The 14,629-nt window shown below is 41.3% G+C and overlaps 2 protein-coding genes across 8 annotated transcripts; both read right to left on the bottom strand.

The window, feature by feature from the left end:
- Positions 1-145: 145 nt before the first annotated feature.
- Positions 146-6,183, bottom strand: LOC6726130 (1-phosphatidylinositol 4,5-bisphosphate phosphodiesterase gamma-1). Its single transcript, XM_016174024.3, has 4 exons — positions 4,579-6,183; positions 3,774-4,242; positions 2,859-3,712; positions 146-2,804 (listed from the first exon to the last, which is right to left on the bottom strand). The coding sequence occupies exons 1-4, from the start codon at positions 5,881-5,883 to the stop codon at positions 1,734-1,736; spliced, it is 3,699 nt and encodes a 1,232-aa protein (XP_016039633.1). The 5' UTR covers positions 5,884-6,183; the 3' UTR covers positions 146-1,733.
- Positions 6,184-6,924: 741 nt separating this feature from the next.
- LOC6726128 (high mobility group protein DSP1) lies at positions 6,925-13,725 on the bottom strand. Of its 7 annotated transcripts, none has more exons than XM_016174020.3 (7): positions 13,579-13,725; positions 12,809-12,921; positions 10,506-10,982; positions 10,257-10,415; positions 10,017-10,180; positions 9,706-9,880; positions 6,925-9,634 (listed from the first exon to the last, which is right to left on the bottom strand). In XM_016174020.3, the coding sequence occupies exons 2-7, from the start codon at positions 12,830-12,832 to the stop codon at positions 9,452-9,454; spliced, it is 1,182 nt and encodes a 393-aa protein (XP_016039630.1). In that variant the 5' UTR covers positions 12,833-12,921; positions 13,579-13,725; the 3' UTR covers positions 6,925-9,451. The 7 variants fall into 7 exon arrangements, with proteins under 7 accessions (XP_016039630.1, XP_039153394.1, XP_039153396.1 ...); XM_039297460.2 differs by having other exon boundaries at positions 10,506-10,961; XM_039297462.2 differs by having other exon boundaries at positions 10,506-10,958.
- Positions 13,726-14,629: the final 904 nt, after the last annotated feature.

Here is a 14,629-nt window from a genome sequence, read left to right as displayed (position 1 = left end):
CTGCGAGCGGGAGTTGCAAACCAAAACTCCAAGTGCTCCGAATGGGGTGAAACTGTACGCGAGTTTAAGGGTATATGTATGACTACTTCATTCGGAGGCGGCGATTCCAATGCTCAGAAATCCGACATAGAAACCACTTTGTATATATATAGACAGCTAACGCCGATAAACATTTATTTGGCATTAAATAATTATGAATGTATACGTATGTTGTGTTGTTTACTGAATATATAAGGCAATTACAAAAACAAGTTACAAATCACTTACAAAACGGAACGTACAAATGAAATACATTTTGGGTACATATACATATACTAAGCATGATCTGCTAATGTCCAAATTAGAACTATTGTGCGAATGGAAACAGCAGAATGTTTGTTAAATAATTAAATGCAAGTGCAAGATATTATCGATCGTTAGATATTTATCGTTAAATATTTATCGATCGTTTCAGTGGGCATTCGTATGGAATGCAATTAGTTTCAGATTCAAATCCTAAATGATTCGCATAGGTAGCTCACTTTTCCACTTCTTAACTATATATCTAAATATATAAATTATATAATGCATTTAGTAATAATACGTCTATTGAACTTAGGCTTTAGATATTTAGATTTCGTTTAGTAGAGAGCAGAAGGTAAGTTAAGTTGCATTTCACGATATGTTTTTAGAACTTTGAGTTTATAAAAATAGATATCTTTGAGCTATATTACTGTTTTCAATTATTTGTTGTTTAGCAACAGGTGTACTTCAATAGTTAACATTCAAACATTTCAAATTTCGATCATTTCGAATTTTTAGGCACTTTCATTTTGATTTAAGTGAATCACACACCTCACAATAATTACATTTCATTTTAATATTGTTTCCAAACTTTTAGTTTTTGTAACATTAGCTACAACAATAGACACAATTATGTGGTATATCGTAATTGTTAAACAACTGGAAGACTTATGTAATCAAAGAGGTTTGCCTTTTCATAAATTGTATTATTACTTTAAGCTTTAAAAGAGAAAATAAAAAGGTAAATGCTAAATGATTGAAATGCTGTTTGAGTATTTGTGCTAAAAGAAAGGTCTAAAATAGTTTTTCAGCTAATATTTGAAAGAACGGGTGCTCACAAATGATATTTTCTTTAGTTAAAAGATTGTAATACTTATAAAAAGCTGATCCTGAAACTGAATATCAAATGCCCATCAAATTGATTCCATTTTCCATTTCTACTTTTGGAATCAACTTAATGTACAACTTTTGATGGTGAAAGCAAATGAAAATAGCTCAAGTAGTTCCCTAAATCGAAATCAAATCATTCCGGTTTGCTTATGCTTATAATGAGGTGACGCATAGTTAAAACTTATTCGTAATATTCTGTTCTCCTGAATCAATCTCACGCACAAATACAACATATAGAGGACAACAGACTTGAACGCAGGGATTACATAAACTTGATTTCAGTTCCAGGAGTTCAGAATTCATGGTTACCATTTGAATACTCAGTTGTATAGTATGAACTAACCATAACTGCTGATGTGTATAGAAAGTAATCTAAATCTAAATCATACGTTTCAGATACTAAGACTATTACAAGTGGGAGAATCAGGTTCATAGTTCGATGAAATGCTCTTATATACAGTTGTTGATAAATTGATTTTGCCAATTAGCTTCGCAATTAGCTTTTCCCTTCGATTTAGAATCATCGTTTGATATTGATCCGGGCTAGCCCAACAATCCTCCTACGGAGTGGTGGCATTTGCAATCTTAATGTTGATCAGCAGGGACGAAAGTTCCAGCTCCTCGCTGAACTTATTGCGCAGGATGACGCTGCGATAGCCCTGGCGAATGCAGGTCAGCGGATAGCACGCCTGGGCGATGAAGTGCGTCTCGGCGAACATATCCTCGTCCTGCACTTCGAAGCGCAGGATCGCGAACTGTGGATTGCGCACGTTGAACTCGCACGATTCATTCCACACCGGATTGAAGCCATTCTCATTGACTTTGGTGCGGTACTTAACGCCCGTATCAAAGCTAGCGCCAACCAATTCGACCACGATCTGCGGATTGTTCGATTTGCCGCCCCGGAATAGATGACGTGCGGCTATTAGACGTATGCTAACCTTAACTTCGCTTAGGCCATCGCACAGCGGATTGTTCGGATTGAAGCTGTCCGATTTCATAAACGACGGCTTTAAGATATAGCCGCATTGTCCATTATTTCGGAATTTGGCCTGATTCAGCTGCATGGCCTTATCGCCTGTCTGATAGTTCAGTGCGATCATCTGGGATCCAACATTCCAGAATGGCATGGGGTTAAAGTTCGACGAGTCCAAGCGCTGACCCTTCGGGTACACTCGGCTAATCTGATTGCGATGGTAGGAGAGAAAGAGTTGTGCGTTCTGCTGGAAGAACTGCTTCTCGGCCTTCGTTTCGGGGAAACTCGACATTTCCTGAAATATCCACGAATGCTCGCGGAACGGCACGCTGCGGAAGTAGATAATCAGGTCGGACATCTCCTTGGCCACCCGGGCAGTGCGCTCCTTTTTCCGCCTCTGCGATGCCAGCTGGCTGGCGATGAGGGCCGCCTCCTGGATCGCCTTTATCCACTCGTACGCCGTCTCCTGGTTGTCGAAGCCAATCACAAACGGATTCTGCATCGTTGGCGTTTGTATCTGCAGCTTGAAGATGATCCCCGGATCGTTGGACTCAAAGAGCGAGGCAACCGCACCGAAAATCTCAATGGAATCGGTGCGTCCATCCGTGCCCTCTTCGTTCAGCGAGTTGTAGTCCTCGGTGGTTGAATCGATAACCTAGACATTGGAATTTGTCAAATATAATATGATTAATCAATATATGCATCTCACCTTTACGTAGTTAGCCGGCAGATGCTTCTTGATCATGCCACCGTAATCCCCAATCCACCACATCGAGTTGTCCCGCTGGACATTCGTTATGATGGCGTGCTTGGGAAAAGAGAGTTCGTCTGGCTTGTTCGCCTTATAGCTGTAGAGCGCCTTGCACGTGACATTCTCCTCCAGATTGGAGCCCATGTAGTTGGAGGCACCGTTGTCGTCGTGGCCGCCACTGTGATCACCCTGGGCCGCCTCTGCCAGCGCCTGACGCAACAGCTCCTGCGACACCGGATGGCTGAGCTTGACATTGCGATAGAGCGGGTTTCGCGTATAGTAGTTGATCAGCGAGACCAGAGACTCAAAGTTCATCGTATCGATGCCGTACAAACGACCCTCCTGCATAATGCGACAGTGCTTGATCTTTCGATTGATTGTGAACGAAATGACGAAGGCGTTGATGCTCTGCACCGATGGCCGCACCAGAAACGAACCAATTTCCAGCCGATATAGGCCCTGTTCGGCCTGCTCCTTGGTGGTGTTCGGGTGGAACCACTCCTGATCCTCGTGCTTTTTCGGCTGCGGAACTGGCTCCTTCAGTATAATCGAAAACTCGGAGCTGCGCAGCATATTCTTGCGATAGTAAACGATCAGTGAGTATAGTGAATCGAACACAAAATTCTCCACTAGATAGTACTTGATCGATCCGTTTTCATGCTTTAGCTTGATGCGGCAGTGATTCGGGCGATTTCGTCGCCAGAACGAAAGACTATAGTCGCCCACAAACGTGGCCGATTCCCGAACCAAAAACGTACCATCGCCAAAATGTTTATACTTCTTTAGTAGATCATCCGCCTCCTTTCTGCCGCCTAAAATGCAAATTGTTAACGAAATTCAAGGAATATACATATATGCAACCGATTGACGCACCTTCAAGTTTGCCATGGAACCAATTCTCGCCGAAGTGCAGCTCATCGTTGGCCGAGGTATCCTTTTGCTTCTGCTGCATGTTGCTATTCAGGGAGCACGACGAAGAGAGCCCAAAGTCGTCATCCTCGGAGTTTCCGTTGCGCGACTCGTTGATCTCGGAGGAGTAGATCAGCTCCTGATGGGTCAGAACGAACTGATACAGATTCCAGGACTTATCGACCGGATCCTTGAAGTAGAGCAGCCCCTCCTTGAACACCTTGCGCACATTCTCGCCATCGTTCTCCCCTGGAGCTCCGCCCAACGATGACCTATGGCCCAGTGAACCCGTGCTGGAAATCCCATTCGTGATGTCGTCAAACTGCGGCAACTTCTTGTGCTTCAGGATTATCTTGCGACGCAACTGGTATGGCGATGGCAAGTGCTGCTCGTTTCGATCACAAGGTTGCGTAAGCAGCATATCGCCGAAAACCTGTAAGATGGCATAAAAGACTTGTTTTAAAATACCAATTAAGTTCAAAGAGGGAATAAGCTAATTCTAAAGCATCTAGCTGAAGTGCTAATTGTTCTAGTATCAATTATCATCGCCTTGTAATTTAAGAAATTAAAAATATTATTCTGTTGCACTTATAATTAACTAACTATCGAAATTTACAAAACCCATTTCAATTATGTATATCAATCACATAGAAAGCCATAAAAGAACTCATTATTACAGCGAATGAATCAAAAAGCAATCATGCAGAGCTCCTGTTCGCATGGAATATATAAATTGTTGTTATAAATAGATGCGATTAGGTCAACTTACCTCGATCAAGGCCTGCGCCATATTCCGCTGCTGCTCCAGGGAGCAGTTCTGCTCGATGGACAATATTACCGGATACTCGGAGCTGGTGAACGCATGATCCTTGATCGTCTTGATCACATCCATGAACTTGATCTTCGAGGTAATGGTGTGGCCGTGAAATATGTAGGGCAGATTGTCCGGACCATTCCAGCAGTCCAGCTCGATGCAGCGGCAGCCCATGCGAAGGGCGCGGGCGTAGGCCTCGCAGGAGGATTCGCTGGAGAACTGATCGCCCGTCAGGTAGGTGTTGTGCGACGATGCGATCCAGTAGGAGGACAACGGCAGGTTCATGTCCATGAACACCTGGTCGTACTTGCTGTTCCACAGGTCGTTTTGCTTGGAGAACAGAAAGTCCACGAACTCCGGGAAGGTGAGATACGGCTCTTGGACGTCACGTTCCACGTCCTGAACAAAGTCCCGAATGAAGGTGGCAATGGCTGCGTTACTGATCTCACTGGCGCTAACATCGCGCTGTTCCGTCTCCAGGAACTGCTTCAGCTCCGCCGGTCGCACCACCTGTTGGTCCTCCGAATAGGGAAAGTTGGCTACTCCCGAACCGGACAAGACGCTGGCAAATCCGTTTGGCAGCAACAACTTCTGATATAGCCGCGAGAAATCGTCAAACTTGAGATCGTGCTTGCGCCGCACATCCTCGGTAAAGTGCTCCATGAACTTGCCGGTGGTCATCTTACAGCTAACTCCGGCCAAAAAGAGCTTAAAGTCCTTGATGGTCACCTGGGCTGGCGACTGTTCCGTGGCCTTGGCGGAATGCGTGTTGACATTCTCGATTTGGTAGTACTCGCGGCGCAGCCAGCGGTCAATTTGCAAGGGATATGGTGCTCCCAGAGTGTCCTTGACCATGTAACGTAAGCCCCGCACCCAATTATCGGCCTCGATCTCCGACAGAGCCACCACCGAGAAGCTTTTCAGCTTGAAGTGATTGCCGTGCAGTATGACAAAGCACTTGCTGGACTCGAAGCGCTGGCAGTCGTCGGCGAACAGGCGGAACTCCTTCGAGTGCTTGCCCACCCGTATCTCGCGAATCTCCCGCAGCTGTATGGCGCCCTCGTAGTCGGTGCGTGGCGTTTGGGTGGCCACCGTAGCCCAGAGCAGCTGTCGGGTCTCTCGTATGAGCATCAGGTGGCGGCGATCCGGACGACGCTGTTTCCCATACAACTTGGTGACGATGGTGCCGCGCTCCAGCATACCAATGGTCTGCTCCATCTCGCCCAGCAGCGGGGCACTCATCGCACTAAAGCAGCTCATCCTGTCCGGTCCAAACGTGTCGCTTCGTATCGAATCCAGGTTCTCATCCGCTGGCTGCCACAGGTTGTTTCTCGCCTCGCCAACCGATCGCCCGACTAAGTGCAATGCATGCAAACAATTGGTGCCAGCGCGTGGAACTATTCGCAGATCAACTGCTCCCTCTCTTCCAACTGGTCGATGCACAAATCACGGCCACTGGACTCAATAACCCGAGATTAACAATGCAATACCCGAAATGTACCCAAAAAATACCACAAAAGCAGATAAGATAAGCCAGCTGTTGAGGAAACTGCCAGTGTTGCCAGGCGACAGAAACTACTAAATCCACGCAAATAGGACGTTCACACTGCGGTATATTTAGGATTGTGAGCAAATAAAAAAATATAATAACTATTTCATTTACATAGTTCTCTAAAAAATTGCTCCATGGTTTATACTTACAAATATTTATCTGAATAAATATTCATTCTGAAATTTAATAGTGTGGCCAGTTATCTTTTGATTCGAAGTGGGATTCAAAAATTCGAAATGTAAATAGTATTCCTAGTTTTGAATTAAGTAAAATGAAGCATCGAGGAATCGAGTAAGCTTAAAACATTAATACTCACCTTATGTATATAGGAAAATAAATACAGACCTACAAAATTCCTAACTGCTCGAAACCATACGAACATAAGTTTTGTTGATATTGTATTTAAAATAGGTTTACAAATTAATAAGCTTAGGCAATTGACTGATTGTTGTCGACTTTTCTACGACTGATCCAAATATTAAATTAAATACCATATAGTTTTTAGCTCCTTCTTCTTTCCTAGATACAAGTGCAATATTCCAGTTTAAATTTCAGCAGAGAACTAGGTCTGTTCTTTCGAAAATCCCACATTTTGACCAGGAAGCTCAACGTGGCCCTGAAAAACCCAATTTTGGACGAAATCATCTTAACCAACTGGCAATAATGTGTATTTTGCAATATAATATGCCCCTGAAAACCATTTTGGCACACAGCAGTACGCAAAACAACTCATAAGAAATTTTCTCTGATTTGCCTTTACAAGCGTACATCTAGCTAAATTAAATTTATTTCAAACTATTTTTACAGTATTGTGTAAATTCTTAGGAAAAAAAAAACAAATACTTAGTGGCTACTATAGTATTGCTAATGTAATTCACACATTGTAAGTTTAGGAACTCGGTCGCGATTCCCACCGAGTGTTGTTGTGTCTATCAAATATAAAAGCTAAAGCTGTTCATTATTGGGATTTGTAACACAAAAGTTCTTCATCTATTACGTATGTACCAAGCGTAAATCAAAAACTAAAGATTTAAGACAAATGGTTTTGAAGAACACATCAATCATCATCATCATTCCATCTAAAAAAAAAAAAAGAATCTCATTTCTAAAAGTTTATTTCATAATAGTTTAGTTCTTATAACAAAGCGCACAGGGAACTGGAATTTTCATAGTAATTTATTAATATAGGGTATGGATTACCGTCGAATTGTTGAAAATTAGGATTTAAAGGTTTAACCTAGACACACTTCTATGAATATAATCTCGGTGGCGAGTTATTCTCTATCAAAATCATGCTAAAAAATATATATATGTATATGTTTATTTATATTTATATATATAAATATATATATAATTACATGCATATACATATCTCGCACTCATAACGTGGCGAGAGCGAAGTTAGGCGTACATCTAGAGGCGTCCTGGTTAGCTGACCATCGGACGCATCCATGGTTATAGTTTCAGCTCCCCTCCTATCACGTTATAATCTAACCACTACTACTCAGCTTATACAGGCGATCTAAAGGAAGACATGCTTCCAACCGTCGCAGCCATCTCCATATCCATCAAAGGCCGGAGGAACGTCTCCCTTTACATCTGCATAAGCACTTTCTGTTTCCGTTTCTGTTGCTGTTTCTGTGCCTGGAACATTTTTGGGAGAAACTAGTCTTCAAAAACTAGTCTATACTCAAGGTTTCTACGCAATTTACATTACTTTGCAGTCCCGCTGAAATCTACTCTAATATTAGGCTTCTATGTCGTTATTTGCTCTCGATTCTCGTTAATCTCTACGTAGTCTCATCTAAATAATACTTCAAATAGTATGTACATGGCCAGCCAAGTCAACAACAATTGTGTTGCAATGCCCGGCGACAGCGTTGCGGTTGCTCCTCATCCCGAAGTGCACCGAACCAACCAAGACTAACTTTCCGTATCTTATGATCGTGGCTATTATATAGTTGATGTGTGTATTTACAAATGAGGACGAACCCAATTATCTCCAAGGATCTGGATCTGGGGATTCACGAATCGCAAACTGAACTGGTAAATATGTTAATGAGTGGAGAGTGTGTTGAATGAAATGCATTTTTTTCTTGTGTGTGAGCGGCAAAAATAAATAGATCGAGATATCACCCGCCACTGAGTTAAGTATTTTTCACATTATCACGTTTCATTGAGTTTGTTTCGTGTGTGGGGAGGGAACATATAAACTCGAACGCATTAATTGTAGTTTCATTATGGTGAATCTAACTTTAATAAATGGGAAATATGTACCAATATTTATAAATGTAGTGGTAACCTTCATAGTTGCTGAGAACGAATGACATCATGATGGATTTCTTCAATTTATAAAATAATTCTGCTTATTACTTTAGGGAGAAACTTAGCACTGAAGCACAAATAAGGTTCGCAGACAGTTGAGTGTCATTTTAATCTAACCATACTTAATCGTATTCATCTTAACATAGAACTTATAAAAGGTTTCTTTGTGATTTATCTTCATAATTCATGGAAATTTGATTACTTATGTTAAAAAAAAAAATTATATATTATTTATATATATGCATTTACATATACATAATAGGTGATTTTCTTAGAGATTCCACTTCCAGGTAATCATCAAATTGTCACGAAGAAAATAAATGAATCAAAACAATTTATGCTTTGGTTTTTCCAATCACAGAAATCTTCTGCAGACATTTTTTGCCCACGGCTGGCATGAAAATCGCTCGAAAAAATCCTCAAATTTCACAGAATCTCCGCAAGATTTCGTTCTTCTTTCGAAATGCACTAGGAACAATGGTTTCACCTCTCTTCGGTTAACTATGAAAACCTCTACTGAAAGTTCAAGAGATTTCTGTGATAGTTGGATTTTTAGTTGGACATTGGTATACAAATATTTCTGATACAAAATATGCTAAATATGAATGCAAAAAAAAAAAAAAAGTAAGTAAGAGATTCACAAGAGCTCTATTATGCACTTCTCTTGGCTGCTTAAAAAGAATACTAAACAAAAAATAAAAAAAAGAATAACCATTCCACCATGATTTTTAAGTTCGATATTAGCTTTTCCAGACGATTCTGAACATATTGTGACGGGGTTCTGTTACCGGAAAGCGAAACCTCTAAAGCGGGCACACCCTTATATATATAAATTTATATTCAACACACATTGGCCAACCTGATAATAGATCAACCAACGCTATCATGTTTCTTTCCTCCATCGCGACAACGATCGTGTGTATAAATAGTGAAGAGTATTTACTGCTAAACCTATTGGTTCTCGTCATCATCTCCATCGCCGTCGTCGTCGTCGTGCTGCTCTTCCAGCTGCTGGTGCTGCTGCTGGGCAGCGGCGGCAAGTAACGCGGCTTTCTGTGCCTGCGCCTGCATCGACGCCTGCATCGACGGTGCGGACATGGCTATTTTCCCGCTCGTCTTGTACTCGGTCATCTCCTATTGAAGGCAAAGGTCCACATGTCAATCGGGTATACTTATATATAGTTATATATATATCTAAAACTTACGCGTTCATATCGAGCCTTGTCCCGCTCGGCCATCGACTCGTACTTCTGCTTGACCTCGGGATCCACATCGGACCACTTTCGTCCCAGCTCTTTGGCGATGTCGCCCACTCCGAACTCGGGATTAAGTGCCTTCACCTTATTTCTCTCGTCATTGCAGAACCAGAAGAACGCAGACCTAAACGCGGAGCGGCAGAATAGAGCATAGTAAGTCATCATTATTGATCTGTTTCGCTTCATTATCTCTTGCAGTCACATTGGTTATGTATGCACTATAGTTTATAATATGATAATTGACTTTGCTACGAACTCACAATGAACGTTTTGGAGCATTGGGGTCCTTGATCTGTTTCCTCTTCTTGCCGCGTCCCACGACCGCTCCCTTGGGCGGCACATAGTTCTGCATTTCCGCCTCATATCGCTGCTTGTCCTTCTCGGCCATTTCGTGGAAGCGCTTCTTCTCCTTGTCCACCATTGTCTAGACGAACGGGATAGATGGCAATCCACTTTAAAACAAGGAGTCCTTACGTTATTTGATCTACTCATTTACTTACCTTCCACCGTTCGGCGCACTTCCGCGAGAATTCGGCGAATATCACCGTCTCATCGGGATGCTTCTTTTTGTGCTCCTCTCTGCAAGTTTGTACAAAGTATGCGTAGGCGGTCATTCGGCCTCTGGGCTTGGCATCGGCCTTGCCTCTGATCATGGGGCTCTGTTGGATCGAATGAGATCGAGAACGGGAATGGGAATGGGATTGGGATTAGCTGCTGGCTAATGGAAGCAAGTGGCATATTCAACTTACCGCCGAATTGATGACATTCTGTTGCTGCTGCTGCTGTTGCATCTGTTGTTGCTGCTGGTGCTGTTGCTGCTGCTGTTGTTGTTGCTGCTGCTGTTGCTGCTGCTGGTGCTGCAGTTGCGCCGCTGTATTGGCATCGACCTGGCCCTGATTGGCGGCCGAGTACCACCACTGGGAGCCGGGCACGGCTGCTGCTGCGGCTGCCTGTGCCATATTTAGACGATAATCATAGCCCGTGGTGCCGGCTGCGTTCGATGTGGCCACCACTTGGGCCATCGTCGTGGCCGGATTCGGAAAACTGCTGGCCATTTTGTATGTGAACAGCTGTTGGGTGCCCACGCCGGCTGTGGTATTGGAGCTGTTCTGGTGCGCCTGCTGCTGATTTTGCTGGACGACCACCTGGTGTTGTTGCAACTGTTGCTGTTGTACTTGTTGTTGTTGCTGAGCAGCCAATTGCTGCTGATAGTGTTGAATTGTTTGCTGATCAATAGTTGGTTGATGGGTGTTCATTAGCATTATTAGTGCGATGCCAGTCGATTGGGCTACAACAATACACTACAATCATTTGGCTTGACTCCCGATGTCTGGCATCGCACTAACCACTAAGATAGTCCTTAATACTAACGAAAGTGAAAACTGTGCGTTTTTGTTGTGAGTAATGAGTGCCTGATGTTTTTGTTGATTACTTGCTTGCTCAAAAAATAAAAAAATGACTAAATACCGAATGCAGCGATTTTCTCTACATTCAGTTTACACTTTGCTGATTTGTTAAAATATTTAACAGTTTTTACACTGGTAAACTTAACTTTAGTGAACTAAGCTGGGATTCTTTAAATTATTTATTAAGTGTGAAAAATATTGTTGCCCAAAGCAAAAAGCTTAAACAGCATTCTAAAATCCTCCATTCATCATTAATAGATTCTAAAAGTATCTGTCGGAACTGGGGCGTTATCCTTTTTATTTACTTTCCATGTAAATAAATATGTAGATACTCGTTATCTACAGATACCGATAAATTGATGTCAATAACACACTATAATACTAAATCCTATCCACAGTGAATTCTCTTGTTTCCAATGTCAATAATCTAGCTTGTTTTGTTTACAAAGTAATAGTAATTATAGCGCCAGCTGTTAACCCATAGATAGAAAGCTTTTACATGAATCGGGCAAGAAAGTGGAACTATTGTTGGGGCAAGAAGAAGCAGAGCGAGTAGCACCGGTTCCGTTTTGTGAATCGGATTGGATTCTCTTCATTTCGATTCCGATTCCAGGGCTTAAAGTGCAAAACCAGGGCGCCACAGTTACAAAACATGAATGAACCCATTCTTTTTGCCGAAAATAGACCCTATCTGCTTGCCAATTGTGAAAAAGCTAAATACACTTACTACAACTGCCAAAAAAAAAATATAAAAATAAAATAATAAATGTTTATTAGAGAGCCGTTTTACGTGTGAATACATATGTAAGCACATAAATATACATGTGCGCATAAATATTTGCATAGCCATGTATTTGCACATACATTCATTTGTATTTTATGCACACATGGATAAAAATATAGCCAATTTCGGATTACGCAAGCCTGTGATTTGGGTCTTTTCATATACAGGTTTTTATATGTGTATGTATTTTTATTTTATGTACATCATATTCTCCTTATTTTTTTGCACATTGTATGTATGTATCAATAGGCATGCAAACAAACGTGCATCGCATTTTGGCAGCATATTTCATAAGAAACGAAAAGCAGTGCGGTTTACCGTTTACATCAAGGCATTCACGATTCTTGGTATAAATATACATATTTGTATATTTATACAAACTAATAAGAAAAATGGCGGACTTGGATGCGCACGCAAAATACAATTTTGATTGTACAGCGTCGCTTTTTTGTTTGTATGCATACTTGCACATACATAGGCGTACACTTTTTGCATTTAGTTACACGCCGATTTACTTAATAACTAAAAACAAAAGCGAGACGCAATGGATGTACAAGCGCATGCATGTACATACGTATGTAAGTATGTATGCAGCATATATATTCACAAAAAGTTTCCACTGCGGCTGAGAAAAGGCAATCAGGTGCCGAAATATCCAAATAAATAATAAATAAAGAGGTGCCTGGCTTTTTATTAATTATACATTGTCGTTTGGCGGGAAAATGATTAAAACGCGGCAACCTATACATAAACGCGCCCATGATTGTATGTGTGTTGTGCCATGAGTGTATATAAATGTGTGTATGTGTGTGCGTGCGTGTGTGTTTTAAATAAAACGCCGTATACCTGCACACAAGCTTACCTGTATTTGATGAAAGTGTTCCATAACTGTGAGATTTCGGATCTAGTCCGAATGTTTCAATCGTTGATTGGCTTTATACTGGGATTTCCGTTCTATATCTTTCACTTTTAGTCCTAAATGGTTAAAGCATATATATTTAGTTTTAGCACAAGTACGTATGTATGTAATACGCACACCAACGCAAATTGGAGTCGAGTCTTAAGCCAGTTTTTTGTCTGTTTTCTTTTTCTTAATACTGTTCTACGCAGTTTGTTGTACGTCGTATTGTATTGATTATTGCATGTATGTATGCATGTACGGACACAAATGCGAATGTATGATGCACGTTACCAGGAAAAAAAGGAACACGGCACAAGGCAAAACTTCGAAATGAAATTCGAAAATTTAAGAATTTCACAATGCACGTTGTTTTTTGTACTTCTTTTTTTTTTTTGTCTAGGCCTTTTTCGCTTATTTGTTGTTTGATTTTATTTGTTTTTTGGTTGGGAAAACGCGAAACGCGGGCGGCTTTGCGGATTTGTTTTGTCGTTTGTATTTAGCTTGTAAAAAATAAACAAACAGCGCTGCATACGCTGAGTTTATTGTATCGTATCGTATCGCTTGTGTTTTGTTGGTGTGGTATGGTATATATGCTATACAGTACACAGTACACAGCACACAGTATGGTATCGTATCAATGCGAATGCGGAAAATACAATATATGAGGTTGGTTCGCGCGCCGCTCGTACCAACAACGAATGAATTGAATTGAATTGCCGTCTCTGCCTTACCTTCTCACTGTGCTTCCAAATCCAAACGGGCGGATAAATGTGTATGCGTTGCGTTGCGTTGGACTGTGTGCGCAATTCTGTGCTGGTGTGCGTGTGTGCGGGAGAGCGAGAGCGCGAAGAGAGTCGTTGTTGGTAGAATTAGCGTTGCCGAGAGAGCGCTCAACATCATATACATACATATGTACATACACGTGGTGGAGGGAAAAGGCCTTATAAAACTTTTTGGCCTGTTACTTTCGTACAAACATACGATCACGGGTATGTACATAAACGCTGGCGTGCCAAACATACAAACTATGGAGTGTGTGGAGTGTGGGAAAAATACAGAACTGTATGTATGCATATGTACATTACACAGTTCTTAGGGCCGAAATTTATTTTAAACATACAAATCTTATTTTTAACTGCCAGCTACATTCGTTAATGCGACGAATTCTACAAAACCGATATGCATCAATGCAAACACATTGATACATAAGCAAGCATATATGTACAACTGTGTTCATGCTAATAGCAGTTCAGAAGACCGCCACTTTCTAAATAAATGGTTTCATATAAATGCTTTGTTCAATGTGTCATGTGGTTTTTCAGAATGGATAAGTTTATATGAAATACTGAAAACTATATGTTTTGTTAAAAAACAGTGCAGGTACTAAAAGCCATTTGTAACTGCATTGCTTGTTTTGCGACACAGAAGACGAAGCAAAGTATTCATTAACAAAATGGAATTCAGAATAAAATCGTTTGCTGCCTTTCAGTGCTATTTCCACGAACGCAGCTGTAAGTACATACGTGTGGAACACACAAACATATGTACATCGCAGCGACCCGCTACATACACATACACATTTTCATTTTGTGTGTTCCCGTCTGACTGTACTTTCAATTCGAATTCGAAAGAGAAAAAAATGTTCTCTTATGCTTTAAAACAAATTCTCTCTCAATTCTCTCTGTCTTACAGAGAGAGGGAGTAATGCATGTGTGTATGTTTGTAATGTATGAGGTCACAAAAACCCAAAAAAACAAAATTCTCAATTATATTGGCCATTAA

This window comes from Drosophila simulans, chromosome X (genome assembly GCF_016746395.2).
Source record: "Drosophila simulans strain w501 chromosome X, Prin_Dsim_3.1, whole genome shotgun sequence".
In the NCBI taxonomy this organism is placed as follows: domain Eukaryota; kingdom Metazoa; phylum Arthropoda; class Insecta; order Diptera; family Drosophilidae; genus Drosophila; species Drosophila simulans.
Note: the sequence above shows the minus strand (reverse complement) of the source record. Positions and strands in the feature narration are given on the sequence as shown.